This window comes from Ruditapes philippinarum, unplaced genomic scaffold (genome assembly GCF_026571515.1).
Source record: "Ruditapes philippinarum isolate M1 unplaced genomic scaffold, ASM2657151v2 ctg4979_1_1_1_1, whole genome shotgun sequence".
Lineage (NCBI taxonomy): Eukaryota > Metazoa > Mollusca > Bivalvia > Venerida > Veneridae > Ruditapes > Ruditapes philippinarum.
Window position 1 is genome coordinate 27,259 of NW_026863576.1, and position 20,399 is coordinate 47,657.

The 20,399-nt window shown below is 31.6% G+C and overlaps 2 protein-coding genes across 3 annotated transcripts; one reads left to right on the forward strand and one right to left on the reverse strand.

Moving 5' to 3' along the window:
• LOC132722555 (distal membrane-arm assembly complex protein 2-like) lies at positions 1-4,833 on the forward strand. Its single transcript, XM_060707069.1, has 4 exons — positions 1-129; positions 2,307-2,527; positions 2,796-2,958; positions 3,496-4,833. Exons 2-4 carry the CDS (start codon positions 2,359-2,361, stop codon positions 3,881-3,883), a joined length of 720 nt encoding a protein of 239 aa, XP_060563052.1. The 5' UTR covers positions 1-129; positions 2,307-2,358; the 3' UTR covers positions 3,884-4,833.
• A 1,559-nt stretch (positions 4,834-6,392) lies between these two features.
• On the reverse strand, positions 6,393-16,264 carry LOC132722554 (leucine-rich repeat-containing protein 74B-like). Of its 2 annotated transcripts, none has more exons than XM_060707064.1 (11): positions 15,993-16,264; positions 12,995-13,068; positions 11,742-11,849; positions 11,384-11,491; positions 10,844-10,937; positions 10,424-10,473; positions 9,993-10,074; positions 8,964-9,049; positions 8,370-8,564; positions 7,905-8,000; positions 6,393-7,516 (listed from the first exon to the last, which is right to left on the reverse strand). In XM_060707064.1, the coding sequence occupies exons 1-11, from the start codon at positions 16,189-16,191 to the stop codon at positions 7,031-7,033; spliced, it is 1,578 nt and encodes a 525-aa protein (XP_060563047.1). In that variant the 5' UTR covers positions 16,192-16,264; the 3' UTR covers positions 6,393-7,030. The 2 variants fall into 2 exon arrangements, with proteins under 2 accessions (XP_060563047.1, XP_060563048.1); XM_060707065.1 differs by lacking the exon at positions 15,993-16,264 and adding an exon at positions 13,509-14,069.
• Between the last annotated feature and the right edge of the window lie 4,135 nt (positions 16,265-20,399).

Here is a 20,399-nt window from a genome sequence, read left to right on the forward strand (position 1 = left end):
TAAGAAATTACAATGAGTAGCCTGAGGTAAATCATATTAGCATAAAAATCTGACATTGTTATGTATAATTTCAGAACTAAAGGCCTATGTCAAAAAGAATCAGCTTGTTGATATTAAAGAAGAACAGAAGTAAGTTTTTAGCTCGACTATATGACTTAAAGGGAGCACTGTTGTGCTCACCCCGGCCTTGGTGTCAAACTTTCGTTAAGTTTTTTTGCATGCAAGTTGGTATCAACAAAACTATTGAAGCAAAAACGTTTATCCAGCGAGTCCTGTTTTACTATCAAGCACTGAGAGTTGTTGAGCATGCTGTCATACTGACAGCTCTTGTTAAGGCATCTTTGACCAGAATCATTTAGGTTGAATTGGATTTTGAAACAGAAGAATGGCAGGTGCCGACAAGAATGTTACAAAAAAACATAATATAGATATTCATTTACCATACAAGTTATTTCATTAAGGCACTATTTACTGACGTAGGGTATTTCAGAACATTTAAGTTTACATTAAATTTTGCTGTCATGTTTTTTCCCAAACACATAAATACATGTAGATAGAGTAAAACCTGAATCTGTTAAAAAAAAGGGTGATATCTTAATAAAATGCCCCGCATATATAAAACTAATAAAAATTAATGTACATGTATTTAAGGGTGTCCTTTCCATGAAAAAAGGACTTCAAACCACTTCCCTTTCCCCATTTAAATTTTTTAGCCTTTGGGATTTTCTTTAAGAAAGTTATCAAGTTTACTTATTAAACGCTTTTACACAGATCCCCTTTTTTCCTTTAATAATGACGGGGGCACTGGGGCGTTCTCCCCGTAAAGCTGGACAGCGGCTGTATGAGGACTTAAACTGTGTTGGTGCGATGTTAAACCCAACAACTAAACAATGTATTATCATGGGTGTCTATTTACAAGCATAGGATGTCAGGCAAACAAATAAAGCGTTTATTTTCTTCATGTCTCTTATATATGTTATTCAATCACTCAATGCATAAGCTGTACAATTAAACCCATGAGGTCACAAATTTCATAAAATGATATTTACAACTTTTATAAACAATAAGCAAAGTTAAAAACAGTCAAAATTTTATAGTTTTAGAATATTCAGTGACTACCTCTTCTTCTTTCAGCTTTTATATTGCTATCTATTGCATAACATAGCAGGTAAATTATGTCATATGCATTTATGATAACCATTTATATAAGGCATATGTGTACAATCTTTTTGGTGAGTACAAGAGGTGAAATAAAGATTTTCATCCATTCTACATATAGATACAGTAAAGATATTTTTATGCTCATCAAAGGGTGAGCATATAGTCGCCACTTTGTCCGTCTGTCTGTCTGTCCGTCCATCCACTATTCTTGTCCGGGACATAACTTTGAAACAACAAGAGTTATCAACTTGAAACTTGGTAGGTTGTTAGATTGATCTCATTTAATAGAAGTGCAGTGCAAAAGAATCGTAACTCTGTCTTACTTAATTTTGGAGTTATTGCCCTTTGTTCATTTTTGCACTTTGAACTTTGTCCAGGACATTACTCTAAACCCATAAGAGATATCAACATGAATATTTGTAGGTAAATAGATTTTATTGAGTAGAAGTGCAGTGCAAAAGTACCTCTGTCTTGCCTAATTTTGTAGTTATTGCCCTTTGTTCATTTTTCGCTTTGAACATTGTCCAGGACATGGTTTTTAAAGTATAATAGATATGAACATGACTTTGAAGGTAGATAGATCTCATTGGGTAGATGTGCACTGCAAAAGAACCATAACTCTGCCTTGCTTTATTTTGTAATTACTGCCCTTTGTTCATTTAAACACTTTGAAATGTGTCTGTGACATAACTCTGACACTACAAGAGGTTTACTTTTCTGTGTTCAAAATCTATTCAGGGAGCATCACCTGGGTTCAACCGGCTCTTGTTATATATATGATATAGATACTACTTATTTTTCATTTTTAATAAAATATGCTTCCTCCTGCATGTACATTGTTTTCAGTACTGCAAGTGCTTCTTTATGTTATCATTTGATGTATGTTTTCATAACAATTGATGTATGTTTTGTTTATGTTTAATGTATGTTTTAGATAAAGAAAACAAAGTTTATTTCAAGCACATCAATCCCAGTTAACCAGTTGCAAATGCATTACTTAGTTGACTGTTTAATTTTAGCTGAAAATCTTAAACTGGCACTCCAAAGTTTGACAAAGACCAGAGTGCCTTCTATAATCCGCTCAGAGGGAGAAGTACTATATGAGGAATGACACATAAAAGTTAAGTTGTATATTTTTCATGCAGATATGATGAAGTCAAAGTGGCACAGGCAGGAAAAGACCTAGCAGCTGCACATATGTTCCTAAAACTTGGTGGAAAGGTGAAATTTGTAGATGATGATGTATGGTATCAGAAGTTTGAGCATCAACCATCACCATTACCTACAACATATGAAGAAGGCTACAAAGTGGAGGCTGTTGATGTATCTAATATAGTTTTCCTGCATGAAGGTCTACAATATTTTTGTAAGTGTCTAGTTATAGAACAATAGCATTTTAAGCTTTGTTTGCTCATCTGAAGTCTCATCACCTTAACAATACAATTGTTGTTTTATTTTATGCTAGATGTACCTGAAAGCATTAAATAAACAATGTTTTTTGTAGCACCTTGGCTTGTTGATATTTTGTATGTAGGTACTTCTGCAAGGACCTCTAGCATTTGAGGTTTGTGGGAATAACAGTTAAATATTCTGAAAATAGATTTTTGTAGTTGTTATTGTTTCGTTTTTTTCAGATGAACTGGAACATGTAAAATTTATTCGGTTATCAAAGAGTAAATATGTGGATGATTGGTACATAGAAACGATTATACAGACCTGTCCTAATTTAGAGGCTTTAGATATCAGTGATTGTCCTCAAATAACAGATAATGGCCTTGAGATTCTCTATAGATTAAAGTAAGTGAACCTTTTGTTTCAGTTTACAAATGCACATTGTTTGAATGAACTGTGCATGTGCTTAGGGTGACTTTATTTTTCCCTTTATGAGTGAAGTTGTAAATTCATGCAATTATATAAGAAAATAGTTACCTATGAAATTTCATTAGTTTAATGAAAAGTTAATTTATTAAATTAAACCATTTAAGATATGATAAAATGTGCAAGAAAAAATATCATGTGACATGTGCTTTGATATCGGCCAGACCATTAACATCTTTCACTTTTATTTGATGGCATGTTAATCAACTATGGGTATCCGACGATGGTGTTAGTACACTAATAGACGTGCTGGTCCTAAACACAACATATGACGATATTTTCAGTCTTTTGTCTTATATCTGATACACTGTATTACACAACATTCTTATATACAAAAGAGAAAATTTGCATAAATTCTTGATACTAGGTACATTTACATTGTATATTGAACTAATATTGCAAAGTGATGTAAGCCTAACAGGCTAACACTAACCTTGAACATTTTATGAATTTCAGAAATCTGAAAGTTGTCAACATTACAAACTGTCATAAGATTAAATGCAGTGAGGCAATATGTGCTCAACTGTATGATCTGCTACCAGATCTGAATGTTATCGGACTTGATTCTTTAACTAATGTGACAGGAAGTGACGATTTACTTGAATATGAAATGAACACAAGTAGATACATGTCCTGGGGATCCTTCTTAAACCAGAAACTTGATCTCAGCAATGAAATAAACATTGATGAATTCATGGTGTCACAGATGAAAAAGTTAGGAATAGAAATAGACAGTGATAAAGACAATGCAAGTGCAGGAAAACAGGATGTTACTGAAGCACATAAAGATAGCCATGTTGATTCAGATCTTAAACATTCTACAGTAGGTTCTGTAAATACTTAGAATCAGGATGTCATGTCTGATATTGGTAGTTATCAATAAAATAAATAAGATTGTAGCAGTTATTTGTGCTTCTACATGACTGTGAAATTATGACCCGGTGGTTCTATATGGGAAATTACAAATATAAGAAATAGTGTAAGATTAACAGCATGAATAGGCTTTGTTTATGATGAAATTATGCATTTATATTTCGATCAGCTTTTTGAAGGAAAAAATCTGGCATGCACAATTTGATTTCAGTTCTGAAGACATTCTGTTATGATGAAATCTCACAGTGCAGTACATTAATTATTGGGATATATTTTAACTGTAGCCAAACTTTAGATGAGTTGTATTTGTAATTAATAATTGAAAATTACAACAGAAACATGTTAACTGCAAGCACAGAAACATCAACTCATGTATACATGTTAACAGGTGAAAAATATCTGCTATTTTGTGATGTCGTACTTTGTTAAGAACATCAGAAATCATTAAATGGTTTTAATTGTTGATACCTTTAAATTTAAAAAGATTTGTAAATAGTAATAAAATTTGTTTTAGTTATGCGTAAAGTCAAATAATTTTTCATTCCTGCCCAGCAGTTATTACATTTTTACTTGTTTCTATGACACCTGTGAAAGTAGTACGTCTGATCTAATTTTGATTTTACACTCAAAAAAATCTCTTCAATGCACTTTGGTAATATTATTAATGTAACAAGTTTTTTTCTGCATATCTGCATTACTTTTTTATAGTTACTCAGATGGCCTAGTATATTTTATGTATTTCTTAATAACATTTAGACATAGAAAACATATAATGGGTCATCTGAACATTCTAGCTTAGTGTTAAAGAATAAGATATATATTTATTAAATTCAGATTTTGACACTATAGAAATTGCATTCAAGACCATCCAATAAATAATCCTGTGATTGTGATATGAGAAATAAAGAGTTTGAACTGTTATTTGAACTTATTGTCTTTCTTTGTTACAACATAAAAATATCCAAGAGCAGTTTCAAAACAGTTATACCATTACTGTTGAATTTGGCCACTATTTATATTGATGGGAATATACATGTAAACCAGTAGTCATTTTCAATTGTATATTTTTATTTAGAAATCTAATCATTAGATTAGTTATTTTAATTTCATGTTAAAATCTTATAAACAATACAAATAGGCACATTCTTAACAAATACTGGAGTGTCAGTATAAAATATACAGTCAATATACAAGGAATGGGATGACACCAGTTTATGCCTATATCGATATATGATACCAGTTTATATGTCTCTACCAATGAATATAATGAATGATACCAGTTTATGTCTATACCAATGAATGATATCAGTTTATATCTATACCAATGCATGACACAAATTTATGTCTATAAATGAATGACACTACCCTGCAATTCAAAACTGGAACTAATACAGTATGAATCCCCTGTGTTACATATTACACCGTTCAATGATTTGGTTTGTTTCGTATTATGCTCCATGTAAACAACACTGTTTAACATCCACAATACACTTTTATTTCATGCTTTCCAGTGTTTTATTGTAATATATCAGATGATTATATAGAGGATATTTGTTTAGTTCAGTGTAAGATCGGAATATATTTCACCGAGTGAGCACCAAAAGGTATATTTCACGAGTGGCGCAGCCACGAGTGAAATATGAACTTTTTGTGTTCACAAGGTGAAATATATTTCGATCTTAAACTAAACTAAACAAATTTTCTTTTTATTATATGCAAAGAAACGTTTTAAAAAGACATTAAACCTAATACTGAATGAAAAGCGCGCCAAATAATAATACAACGTGACGTCATTTACGACGTCACATCATTAAGTTGGTACCCAGTAGTGTGCACGCTGGTATTTCACTGAAACAAGGTAATGGGCTTAAATTCAAAACTTTCAAACAGTGAAATTACCAGTTTTATATCACTGATATATTTCTATAAACCACCGAAAAGCATGTAATAAATAGAGGATATTTGTTTGTTTTGCATGTAAGATTGAAATATAATTTCACTGAGTGAACACCAGATGCAATATTTTCACGAGTGGCGTAGCCACGAGTGAAAATATAATAGCTGGTGTTCACGAATGAAATATATTTCAATCTTATATGTAAAACAAATAAATTTTCTTTTTATTTCATGCTTTTTAAGTGATTTTAAGTATTTTTTACTGATTTTGCCGCGTAACGTCGCGCATTCTCCTTCGTGACGTCATCACATCATGACGTCACATCATCAATTTTGAAATATAGTTCTGTTAAATTTCTCTAATTTTGCTTCATTTCTAACATGATGTATGGTGACATCGACTTTCTTTTCCTAAAGAAGCAAAATTTACGTTTGACGGCACTTATTTCAGTCTGTTATTCCATTTAGTTTAATTTTCTTTTCATCCACATTCAGATATAGTCCGGCTACAGTGAAAATTATATTTTATAAATTTCACTAGTGGTTTATCAGAATATAATCATCTGATATATTACAATAAACACTGGAAAGCATGAAATAAATTCTGATAAACCACAAGTGAAATTTATAAAATATAATTTTCACTGTAGCCGGACTTTATCTGAATGCGGATGAAAAGAAAGTCATAAATAAATGGAATAACAGGTAGAATTAAATGCCGTCATACGTAAATTTTGCTTCTTTAGGAAAAGAAAGTCGATGTCACCATACATCATGTTAAAAATGTAACAAAATAAGAGAAATTAAACAGAACTATATTTCAAAATTGATGATGTGACGTCATGATGTGATGACGTCACAAAGGAGAATGCGCGACGTTACGCTGCAAAATCAGTAAAAAATACTTAAAATCACTTAAAAGGCATGAAATAAAAAGAAAATTTATTTGTTTTACATATAAGATTGAAATATATGTTATTCGTGAACACCAGCTATTATATTTTCACTCGTGGCTACGCCACTCGTATCGTAAAAATATTGCATCTGATGTTCACTCAGTGAAATTATATTTCAATCTTACATGCAAAACAAACAAATATCCTCTATGACTTATGTACTTAGATAGTTAAATTTATCATTTTTATCTGTTTGACTTATGTACTAAGAACATTAAATAATTAACTAGTACTACTGATGAAACATTTACATTATTTAAGTTTAACTATATATCCGGTGTAAGAGTTCCGGCACTTCCTCTATCATCAGCTAGAGGTTTCTGGACCTTATTCTCTGGTTCAGGTTTACCAGTTACAGCTTCTACTTCATCATCAAGTTTCTTTTCATCAAAGTCAATACCTTCTTCATCACCCTTTTCTTCCCCTTTTTCCAACTTTGTTTCACCACTATCATCAGTTCTTTTCTCATTTTCATCTCCCTTATTGTTTCCTTCCATTTCATCATTGTCAGTTTCAGTGTTTTTATCCATTTCCTCAACAACGTAAGTTTTACCTTTTTCACTTTTGTCTATTTCACTAAATCCTGGCGTTGTTCCGCTGTATTCTGTGAGGTCTTGGTCGGGATTTTCAGGTACAGGCATCATGTCCCTGTCCAGGTAAACATTCTGTATTCTACCATGTATAACTTTAACATCTTTCACATCTTGTAGTTCTTTAAGGACCATTAGAAAACACTGATCTACACACATTGTCTGTGGAAGGAAAAAAGTGGTCATTAGCTTGTTGATAACAACCAAAAGATGATAAATATTTTGTTAGATTGTGTGCGAAATTCTACATTTATGTTCATTTATTAACGAATCCCAAAATGTGACTATAGTACATTCTACTGGATAATGACGTGTGTTAGAGCAGAACCACAGGATATTGCAAATCCCCTTCACTTTAAAGTATTATGTGATTAAAAATGAGTTGACTTTGGAAAGTACAGACAAGTATAGAGTTTTAATGAAGGGGTTTGGCAAGAAATAGTCTCTTTATTATTTAAAATCGTTTGCCATTACTTACAATTACCTACGATAAGTAAAGTGAGAAATCAAAGTTTGAAACTGTAACTTATAACCTAATAATGCTACATACCCCGAAGTCCAATACTTGAATAGATGACGTTTCTAAGGCAAGTACAACCCTCAATATTTCCATTGCAGGAAGAGCGTTAAAAAGGTTTTCTCCTATCTGAAATTAACACTGACAGGTATTAATGCATGTATACAGATGATACGTCAATAATTTTAATGTGACAAAATGGTTAATTATGTTTACTACGGACCAAATGGGTTCGATCCCACCTATTTAATGCGAAGAAGCTATCTAGCGAGTTTAGGGTTGATCTAATGTCCAACATTTAATGAGTCGTCCGAAACCTGGATTTGTCCTATGCTAGTACAGCTTGGAAATCGCCATATGACTTTTACATTTACAGTGTGGTATAAATAATAACTTGATACACAAAAGTGAGCTGCTCCCAAAGTAATTATAATACATTGTACTGAGAAATGCTTAAATAACAATGTTATTAAGATATAAAAATATGTTTTGTAATACCCGCAGAATTTGCAGAGTGTCGTTTTGTGCCATTTGTTTGGTGAATAATTTTAAATCAAGTTCGGTGATCCGGTTCTTGGACATGTCAAGTTCAAGTAAGGTCCGGTTTGTTGCAAGAGCCACACCCATAAAAGCTGTACCCTCTGTGCCAAAACCGTTAAAACTAACATTCAACTTCTTTAATCCTACGTTTTCCTTAAACAAAACAGTAAAACAAATATAGTTAGTTTAAACACATGGTCATTAAAAAAATAAAACACACGAATAAATAAAAAAGAGATGTTGTATTTTTCATGAGCATTTGCAATTAGTGTAATGACCATATTCAATTTCATGTATTTTGTTTCTTTTGTGTTGAGAAATACCTCTTTTTAAGAATTTCAATTCTGCTGTTTGATGCTGTACCAACGTACAACGAACATTGAGACAAACCATTGCTTGAATGTTTAAATAAGGGCGTATAGTATATGGGAAGAACGCTAGAATTAAGGTTGTATTTAGGACGTATAGTTTCGGTCCAATTAACTTATTTGGTTCGATCAGTATGCTTAAAACAAATGTGAAGTACTACATATAAGTTGTTTTTGTTCTAACCTTTACACCTTGAGCAAAATCTGCAGCACCTTTCTTACGTATATGATTCCAACTAACATCTAGTCTTTCAAGAATGTCATTTGAAGCTGAAATTACGGCTAAGAATTTAGACTTTATTATCACAATCAAACAACAAAATAACAACAACTGAACACATTCGTAATAATAACAGAGCTAAATGTAAACTTATCTAGCCATTCTTGTATGTGTATTTGAGCTTTAAGTTATGTCACAGGGTGAGAAAATGTGCAGCCTGACCGGGACTCGAACCCGGGACCCGCGGAATACCGTTCCGTGGCTCTACCGACTGAGCTATCCTGCCGCTCACACATTTCCTCCCGTAATAAGTGAACAGTTCTGAACCGTGACAGTTAACTTTTACTTCCTGAGGAAGGGCAAACAATGTTCGCTACTTGTTACCTGATGAAAGTAACGCTAAATGCGATATAACTTGTCATGTATGACATACACAAGAATTCCTGATTTGCAATGCAATATTATAATATTTTTTTTATTAATAAAAAAAAACAAAAACAAAAAACAAACGAAATACATGTACATTTTTATGGGAATTAAGTAAACTTGTTATGTTAAGTATATATTCGGCACGTTTGCGTTATTTCATTGTCTTTATTAAAGGGACTTTTTGACATGACGGGAATGGAAATATTTTTTTGAGATTATTACTTCATTTGATGTAGAACTATACTAATAAGGTATGTGCAAAATTTCAGATCATTAGCTCCCTTCGTTTTTCCAGAATAGTGAAAAATGACACAAAATTGAAAAGCGTTTAAACGCTTTTAACTCAAATCGGACTGAGAATAGCACAAACATATGATTTTCAATGTATTTCTTGTATATTTCTTGGTTATATTTTATTTATATTTCTGTTATAAGTGCTCATGTTTATCTATGTGAAAAATTAAAATTTTATGTTTTTAGTCTTATAAACCTCAGTGGAGTTCCTTTAAAGACATATTCGATAATCTTATTTTTATTTCATGATCAATTGTAACGGTAATTTACCCAAAGCTGTCCCAAATTCGGTTCCAGCTCGATCTTCAAATTCGTTACCGGCAAGAATTAATTCTTTCAAAGTTCTGTTTTCCTGAAATGTACACAACAGTCAAAGAAAGTGTGCACACTATTTATATAATATAATATAATACAGTTACTGTCTATTTTAATAGTAACAGATGGTTGCGATGTAAAACTATTTAACTGTAACACAACGAAAATTAAAGACACAATGAAGTCTTATAGTTAAAAATTCAGATTTTGGGACCACAGTAACTTGAGAAGTTATAAGGAATGCAGCTTCCCATAGTTTTTGCATTCTTTCATCCGAATTAGTCATATTTAGTAAGAATTTTCTAGATTTCAATAGATTTCTGCAATAGAAGTTGCAATTTTTTTACTGGGAGAAGTAACAATGGAACAGAAATTGTGTCACTTACACTGATAATTTTAGCAAATATATGAGCATCTGAATCTCGAAATCCATTTTCTGAAGAAAAATAAATATATTGAAAACAATTGAAACATTTTGTGACTTAATTTATAACTACATAATTATGTAGAATATTCGTGTAACAACTTTATGTATTAATCTATGACCATTTACAGCTATATAAAAATACGTTCATTATCGAATCGTATTTTGAGTTTAAAGGCTATCTAAGAGACATGAAAATTGACTGATTATAACCAATCCTTCTTCACCGAGTTTATTAGCACTCGCACGAAATTTGCTTCCCTATGACAAAGTGTTTAGTTGTTTAATTTTAGGGATTAAAGTGAACAATCTGATTTTATACGATCATGCGTTATTGAGCATATAAATATATTCACTTTATATAAGGCGCGAGACTACTTACTGGAAACATCAAATATTTCGAGCACGTGATTATGTGCCATCATTGATCCTATAAGTTCAGCACCTTGACTTCCCAATTTGTTGTCAGCTATATTCTTAGATATGTAAAACAACATATATAGATAATAACGTAAGGCAAAATTAGCATTACAAAAGGAGAGACAGTGTGAAAGCTGTTTAAATATTTTTTTTCTATTTTAGAAATATACTTTCTTAAACGAGAAATTGGGTGCATCTTTTTGTTTCTTAGTATCATTTTAGACAAATAATACGCATGCAAGATCCATTGTAAATTGCGCGACAGAACTTTTGAAACATTTGCACTAGTAATTCATTGTAAAATTGAATAAGATATCTTCCATATTAAATCTTGCATTAGAGATTTTTTGTAAATATGCATATCCATTTTGAACTTTGCGTGACAGATCCAAAGTAAAATTCTTCTCGAGAGATCCATGGAAATGCAGGTTTTTTTTGAGAATTATCTATTGTAAAATATTCTTGCGAAATCTTTTAAAAAATATTAGATGTTGAAACTTACCAGGTATGAGATATGCATATTTTCTGATAGAGCTTCTTTAATACTGGACAGTCCGAGTGAAGTGATCGAGTTACCTTCTATGTCGAGATACGAGATAGCCGTGTCTAGCTGAAATATTCCGGTCAAGAGTAAGTTTTATAACGTTCCTAAATATTCATACGTAATTAATAGATATGTGAATATAAATACATTAATGTGGTGAGTATTTGTTAGACTGAATGATTCTTAGAAATAGATTTTATAAATGTTTGACTAGAAAAAAAAAATAACAAAAGCAATGCAATATTTTAGCAAGTATCTCTTGTATAAACAACATATAGAGCTACTATCGGTTTAACATACTCTGTTGTTCACTTACCAACAGTGCAGCGGCGAGAGCTTTAGCTCCATTCGGTCCCATGTTATAATGTTTTATTTTGAGAGAATTCTTCGTTCCTTGTTTTAGGTACGCACTTACTGGTATCACCTGAAAATGAAAACTTTACGTCATCAAAATAAAATACGAATCTCAACACGTCATGTATTTTTATCTTTTTCATGTCATGATAGGGATCAAACATGAGTAAGCCATCAAAGTAAAACATGAAGATCAAAACATGTTTAGGTAACCATGCACACATGAATCAATATACAATTAAAACTTATATGTGAACTAATGAAAAAAAATTGGAAAAGAAATATGGTTCTTTAATACTTTGCTTAAATTTGGTAATTTGTTTCATGAACTTGTTCTGTTCTGAATTTGAAACTGCCCACTGGAAGTTTGATAAGTTTTTAAACCGAGCAACAAAAAATAATATGAGCCGCGTCATGACAAAACCAACATAATGGGTTTGTGACCAGCATGGATCCAGACCAGCCTGCGCATCCGCGCAGTCTGATCTGGATCCATGTTGTTCGCTATCAGTTTCTCTACTTGTTAAGGGTTTGTAAGCGAACATCATGGATCCTGATCAGACTGAGCGGATGCAACTCCTTATGCATATATTATATGTTGCTGACGCTTTGCACACTTAGTTTAACAATGCTTAAACTATTTTAGGTCGATTGTTGCAACATATATTATTTAACATTTAACATTTTTTAGTCTGCTGCCTGGACCTAACCAGTACTAGTGTCATTAGGTCGTGCTTCAAATAGTTATCGAACCCACGACTCCTTGGTTCAGAAGCAGACACATTAAATCTTCCATATTGTCAAACGAGATTTCAATCTAACTTAATTGTAAACTCGAACATAGTAGCATTTTATACGAGTAAGCCCTGAACCTTTTTTTTATATCTTACACGTTAGAGGGGTACCCAACTGAATGAAAACGTTCTAAAATCCAACAACTAACGTAACAAAATGTCGAAAATTCTGGTTCGATATCAATGCACGCGGACATATTCAGAATATATGGATAAGGCCTATTGAATTTTTGTTTCAATTGATAAAAGCTGTTTTGTGTAACTTGTAAACACGATCAAATAAAAATATAAAAACTCAAAACATGTATACACGATGTGCATGCCATAAACAAGAAATACAATATGTTACCTTGTATCACATTGTTATGATTGTTATCGCAGTTATTATTTTATTACAGTCGTCATTGTTATAATAACAAACCTTTAATCTCTCACATTCTCGTAAATATAATCTGATTTTTATGTCCTGAGGTTCCCAGTATTTTCTCGGCGGATCTGAAAAAAGAAATGTATCAAAAAGTTAATTATTCTTAAGGCACATAGTAAGGCCCAAGCATTTGATATAGGCTCCTGTAACCATATTCTATTGGCCTAATACGATTCTAATTAGGTAGGAAATAAGTTTCGCCATAGCTTACATGTATATAAAGAATAATAATGAGTGAAACTGACCAGTATAGAACGCATACGTAATCAAAGTATTGTAGAGGTTTGTATTACTTAAAAATGTATACAATTCTGAAAAAAGTACTCCAATTTACAGTCGAATGAAATCAGGAAATGGTCAACTTATTCGAGAGAAAAAAAAACCGACAAAAATAACTCCATTTAAATTTCACATATTGACATAACATCGTAACATCGTAACAACAACTGTTTTCTGTCTTAATTAGCAGCCTGTAACATCTAAAATGAAGTTGTATATTCCTTTATACCTTCAAGTAATGTCTCCTCTCGGATCAACTTTGGTCTAAAACTGAAAGTCTCCGCCTTGGACATCGTCATATCTTTATATTATTTTAAATATCCCTCTCGAATAGTAACATGTTTTCTAAATTCTATATTTTATTTTCGATGTTATATAACCAACATTTTTAAATATATACTATTTTAATGTACGGATATTTAAACGTATAAAATAAATTGCACTTATGATACTTATTCAAAGCTCTCATTTACACAACATCAAAGATTCCTATCCTCTTAGCGTTCTTATGTATATAATTAAACTTCAAGCCCTAATTATTCCATTTTTTCTCATTCAAATACATATGTATTAGAACAAATACTGAAGAGAATCGATGGCGTTCTTCTCTCAAGATGACATTGAACCAGGACTGTCAGATCTTTTTATTGTTGCAGTTTGTAAAGGGGGTAATTTGATACTACAATCTAATATTGTTTCAATCATTTAGATTTTGTCAAATATTGAACTAGGATTTGTTTTATATCCTAAGACGTACAGAAAATAAATTGTTTGGTTTCAGATTATATATCTAACCGCTTATATCTAATAATTATGTTCTTATTGTATCTCACGTTGACATATATAATTATTGATATGTATATACAAGATGATGTACTATGTACAAATCTGAATAAACTATTTGTTCTGTTTTGTTGTTCTGTTGTTGCTATCTTCAAATGAGAGAGAAATGCTTATGAAATATTAAGAAGAGAAAAAAACCAAACAATTTTACATTTTATATTAGTTACTTTATTGTATAATTTATTTTATATTTGATTCGTAATGCTTTTTGGAATTTAACTCCTGCATAATCATCCCATGTACAGCAATATAACCTCTATAAATTTTCCCCAGTCTGACCTCAACAATAGATTTCAACAAAACTCTTTGCAAACAACCAAACTCTTTGGGTGTCACGCAACAGCTAGAGGCTGGATTGTATGAGGTGTTTTTTTTATCAATGAGGAATTTCTCCTCTACTGGACGCATTTTATTTAACGCATGTAATTTATTTCCAGAAAAAAATTGAAGAATCAAAAGAATGTGTATGATATAAATTTAAATTTAAAATTTTAATGTATTTCTGTACTAACAGTCACATGCTTATGTGTAAGTTACCTAAATAATCATTACAGATATTTCTGCGCAAATAGGTGTTAATAAACAGGCAACAATCACCAAAACACTGAAAAACAGAGTTTCTTTCCTTTTTAAACATCATGGCGGACTGAAACACGATACTGACAACCAAACGTTTGTGTTTGCTTGGCCTTAAAAAGATTATAATGATCAATATAAGATAGTCATTGATTAAAGTGTCCTAATACAGTATACTGTTACCAAAGTACGATCCGTACTTCTATATTGATCCTTTGTCTTCCAAAATTTGTCACAAATATGACACGCATGGTGATAAAATCATCCCCGTACTTTCACATTTCTATCATGCAGTGAAAACTTGTCATTTGTCACATTTTGACAGAATTAAGCACTGGTAGGGGAACGCAAAGAAGGAACGCAAAAGCTTTCGGATATTACTATTTTTTTGTTGTTGTAAATATCTTATCTATACTTTTTTTTACTGAAATGATATTTAGATTAGGAAGTATTTAAAAATACAATCTGGACGGGCTTAGTGGCAAATGATCATAATGTGTTATTTATATTTTTTAAATTTCTGTACTAAACGGCATTTTGTTCGATTGCAGTAATTTAAAAAAAAAAAGAAAGTCTCTTATTAAAATTGGGAAATATAGAACCAATGAGGGTGTCGAACTGTATACTTCAGGGGAATCTTCATGATCTTGTACCTTCTGTAATATCACACGGAACTCGTCGGAATCTTTAGAAAACGTTGTTGAAAAAAGGTGAAAGTGCACGCGTTTATGCACCCTTAGTTTGGGTAGTTTCATTCACGTCTACCGAATAATTGAACATAGGTAAATATAACATTCGTTTGAAATAGAAGAAGTAGATAAAGATGACAATATAAAAGTTTTGAAGGGCTGTTAAAGTCTCTTAAATTTCTATGACATATTTTATTCATTGACGCAGATTGATTATACCTAAGTATATCATTAATTAATTAATTGGACCGGATTCTCCCGAAGTAATTCTTTCACATCTATTCGAATTTAATTTAAATTGTTAAGCTCATTTTATGAATGTAGTTAAATCGTTAAGTTGGATAAATTCTTAACAGGAAATTCAAGTGAAGGATCCATTGCGGTATTTTTACAGTCGCCTGAAAACAAGGATTCGCAAAGAAAAAAACTAAACTGCAAGCTGAAAAGGCCTAAAAAAAAGAATTTATAGTATTTTTTTTTAATTTTACAGGATTGTTGAGTATTCCCTTACAAACGTTACCAATGAAGTCAATTTTTAAGCTATAAGAAATACAATCTTTTTTCAGTATAATATCTAGAAGTATTTGAAATGTTTTATAATTTACCAATATTTATATCTTCTTCGTCGGAAGGATCATCACCCTTGGTAACAGGTGCATTTTGTTGTTTTAGCGCGTTGAGGAATTCTTCTTCCGCCTCTTGAAAAGCTTGGGTCATGGTAGACTCACGTGACATGTCAGTGAGATAGAGGCTGGTTTTTTGTCGTCTGCTGCAGCTAGCAGCTCGTGCGCCTATCTCTGTCATCTCGGTGTTTAGGGTATTACTGTCCCCTTTTTACTGGTAATCACATATAGATCTATGTAGATGTTTTCAAAATTACGGACATCATACAAAAAAAACCCTGTCATTTTAAAATATATTATCGTTATTTTAAATAAAGAAATAATGAAGAAAAAAAAACAACCGGTTATCAAATTCTAGCAATGGCATAATGTGGAAGATACCGTTACAAAATATAAATGGATAATTTATATCTTCAGACATGTAATAGAGCTATGCCTTTTATTTCCTCTATCTCGTATTTTATATACATTCAAAATTTTGATAAAAGAAAGGTTTTATGAAGAAAATCTTCTTAAAGGAATAGGAATGGATGGATTGATGTCTGTCTAATATAAATATTCATCATTTAAAAAGAGGAATCATGACAATTTTCCTATTGACATCAACCCTATAAGAGAGAAATTCGTGTTTTAAGACACTATTTTTTACTTGAGAAATAAGTTCATGGGCGCCGCCATTTTGGCGTTATGTCATTCTCGCGAGACAGACGAGACCGAGATTGTGATGTGTTATACCCACTTCCGGTATAGGTGTACACGCTGGTACAACTGAAATATATCTTGATGAAGAACTTATTAATTTTATTGCGTACATTATATATTATTTATGAAAACATCATAATTATGGAACTGAATTGCTTTAATTAATTAATTTGATTATTTTATTGAAGACGCCGCGACATAAATTATCATTTGTCCGATATTCAAGCTTGCTGATGATCCCACCACATGATTTAAGCAATGACTGCTTAATTTTCAAAGATAAACCATAAATTTAATTTGGGTACTATGAGAAACTTCTTCAAATTGACGATATATCCTTTTATTTTGTACTTAATTTTCGCTAGACAAGCTGTCCAAATATAGGTTATTTAGGCACCCAGTCAAAACTGGTACCAACAGCAACAGGTTGCCCATTCCCCTATAATTACGCATATTCTCGGGTTTATCCAGCTCCCTAAAGCTTTTTTCCACGTTATCTACTTACCAAATTACTTTCCCGACAGATACGCATTACTACTACCGTAAATTTAATCCAATAAAACAAAAAATCATAAATCTACTTAATATTTCAAATGATTATTGGTAACTGAAAAAATGTGTTGCTATTTTATGACGTGCTGTAATTTACTACAGTATAATTTGACAGGTGTGGAACCTAATTCCCCCTAAGGTCATTCAGTTCACTGATGAAGCGTAAAAAATAGATGTCTATTTCGTCATAAGAATATTTGACAAGGGTGATTAACCAATCAGGGCAACATTGTGCATGATCAAAAGGTCTGTCGGCACAGAGGCATACAAGGAGCAATAAAAATGGTCAGTACACAGTGTGACAGGAGCATTTTGTGCAAATTAGGAACAATTAAAATGGACAATGCGCAGTATTAGACATAAGTAGTAAGAACCAGCAATTGTATGAATAAATTATGCAAATTAGATTTTTGAGCAGCCAATAAAAATGATTTGCCTGCAGTTAATATTAGGCTATGATTACGATGCGCAGCATCATACGTTGACAGACATGTTAACAATTTACTTTTCAAAAGAGTTGCTTATATTTTTGAAATGTGTACATCAATTATAACATATGTCCACACCTTTAAATTTGAAAGTCAGAATCAATCTGCAAAACTTTAATTATATGTACTATTAAGAACACGTTTTAGTAGGGTTTTTATAATGGAAATGGCTAGCGTACGGGCCCGTACAGCTAGCCAAAAGTTTTAGCCGTACTCGAGTCACGTACGATTAGCAAGGACACGCTGTATTGGCTAGCCGTACGGCACTTTTCAAAATTTTATGGAAGTCGAAAATGCATATGTTATTTATGACTTTAAGCGAGGATTTTAACCAAGAAACAGCATTAATTGTCTTTGGATGTTAACTTTTTAGAGATTAATCGCCTTGATCGCTATATATATTGATCTTTGTCATCGCAAGATGTCGAGAAAAAATAGCCTTTGCTTGCATTTACACCAATTGAAATAGTTTACAAAATTTTGATAATAATCCTTTTTTGTTTCATTAAGTTTAATTTTCGACACCTTTTTTATGAAAAAAAAAAAACAAAAAAAAAAACAGCAAACACTGAAAATGATTGTTGTTAGGCTCTTGATAATTGCAACATTTACCGACGGTACTGTATAGAAGTTTGCCCATCAAGGAAAGTTTGCATGTTCCGTGAAAGGCATACTAAAATTCTATTGTCAGTCCCTGGATAGGTTTTAATTAAGGCTAAATAATTGATTGACTGTGCTTTTATGTTCGATATTTATCTACTGTTTTGAAAATGATATAATTATTTTTGCATTTCACCGTTTTTTTTCATTCAATGATCTTTTTATTTATTTATTCCATTCCGATCATTTTTTATTCGACCCATGTGCTTAAAATTAACAAAAATGATTTAATAATTCATACAAATAAAACAACAAATGATAAGCATGAAAATCAACAATTTTATAACGTTCGACTTCCATATAATTTTGAAAAGTGCCGTACGGCTAGACAATACGTACAGTGCGTCCTGGCTAGTCGTTCGTGACTCACGTACGGCTAGAACTTTTGGCTAGCCGTACGTTTCTTTATTTATTATTATTATTTTTTTTTTTGATATTGTTACGTATTTTGAACCATAAAAAATCTCCTCTACACCTCCTGTGAAAATTAAATTGTCTGGTCAATACTTTATTATATTAATATTTCCTTACGATTCAACTAGATTTATCATGAATCTAAAGATGTGGGGAAATGACATCACGCGCACCTGTTTTTATACGGCCAATACACAAACATGGCCGCGCTTACTGATTTGTAAAAATCGGTGATTTAGCGATTTAAATTTTGTTAAATTTTGTTATCATTCGTTTAATATTATTATTTGGCGGCAGAAAATTTGCAGACTTATTATTTATAGTATTCTTTTTCTGAAATCAAGTTTTTATTCCAACCTTGTCTTTCCCTTTAACAGATTAAAATTTCAATACCTACTGCTATTTCCTTACACATCAATCATAGCTTCGAAAAGAAAGAGAAAAAAGGATTTTGATAAATCAGCCGCTCCTCCATGAAACTTTGTCATCTCCCATCTTTAATACCTCCAACGTGCACAAAATGTTTAAATATCCTTCAACAAACACAAAAATCAGCTGGATTACAATATTTCGATATTATTCTTCAATGATATTGGTTTTGATCGTTAAAACTTATTTATTTTAGCCAAAACTGTTTACTTTAATAATTCAAAATCCTCCTCACTATCATTATCATTAAATGAACAAATTATGTTTCACACCTTTTTACAAAGATTAGACAAATAGATTTACAGAATTCAGATATTATTGTCAAGTGTTTGAATCGATTTTACTGTTTAAGAACGATTTTCTTCAACCTTCTATTCAAGTTAATTGCATTTATGATCAACTTTTTTACGATCAGGATAAATTATCTCTCACACTGATCAAAATACGACCTGACCTTATCTGATATCGAATGTATTTAAAAAGGCGTTTTATTGTATTTATATATTACACTTTTCCTTGAACATATCAATCATATATAATATTTAGTGTTGAAGGACCTTGCCAAAGAAAGTCATTTTCATTTTTGAAGTTGTAACGAAAATGTCATTCCGTCTCGACCTTGTGAAACGCGAACTTCCTTGAAAAAAAACCCTTTTTTTATTACTTAATATGGCTTATTAAATGTAACTTTTACAAATATTATATTTAATGAGCAGTGACCGAGAATAACGAGACAGAGATAATTTTATTATGTGCCGAATTTAAGTTTTTGCTTGTACATTTAAAGTACATTTGTACTAGAAAGAAGATATCTTATACTAAGGCCTCAATTAAGTAATAGACACCAGGTAGATAGATACATGTATTTCTATATATTAATTTTTGAATGAATAACATGAAGATTGGGGTACGAAGTTTAATGTATAAAAATATGATATAATTAATACTAATAGTACCCCTGGCTGAAATATTTAATTTTTGGTTGCTACATAATAATGTATGCAGAACCTCCTTCCTTAAGTGAGGATACTGAGTTTACGTGGGGCGTGGGTTCAAGCCCTACTGGGGACTTTTATTTCTTCTCTTATTCTTTTTTTACCTTTTTATTCTTTTTGTCATGTCAGATTATAGTTTTCTTCTTTCT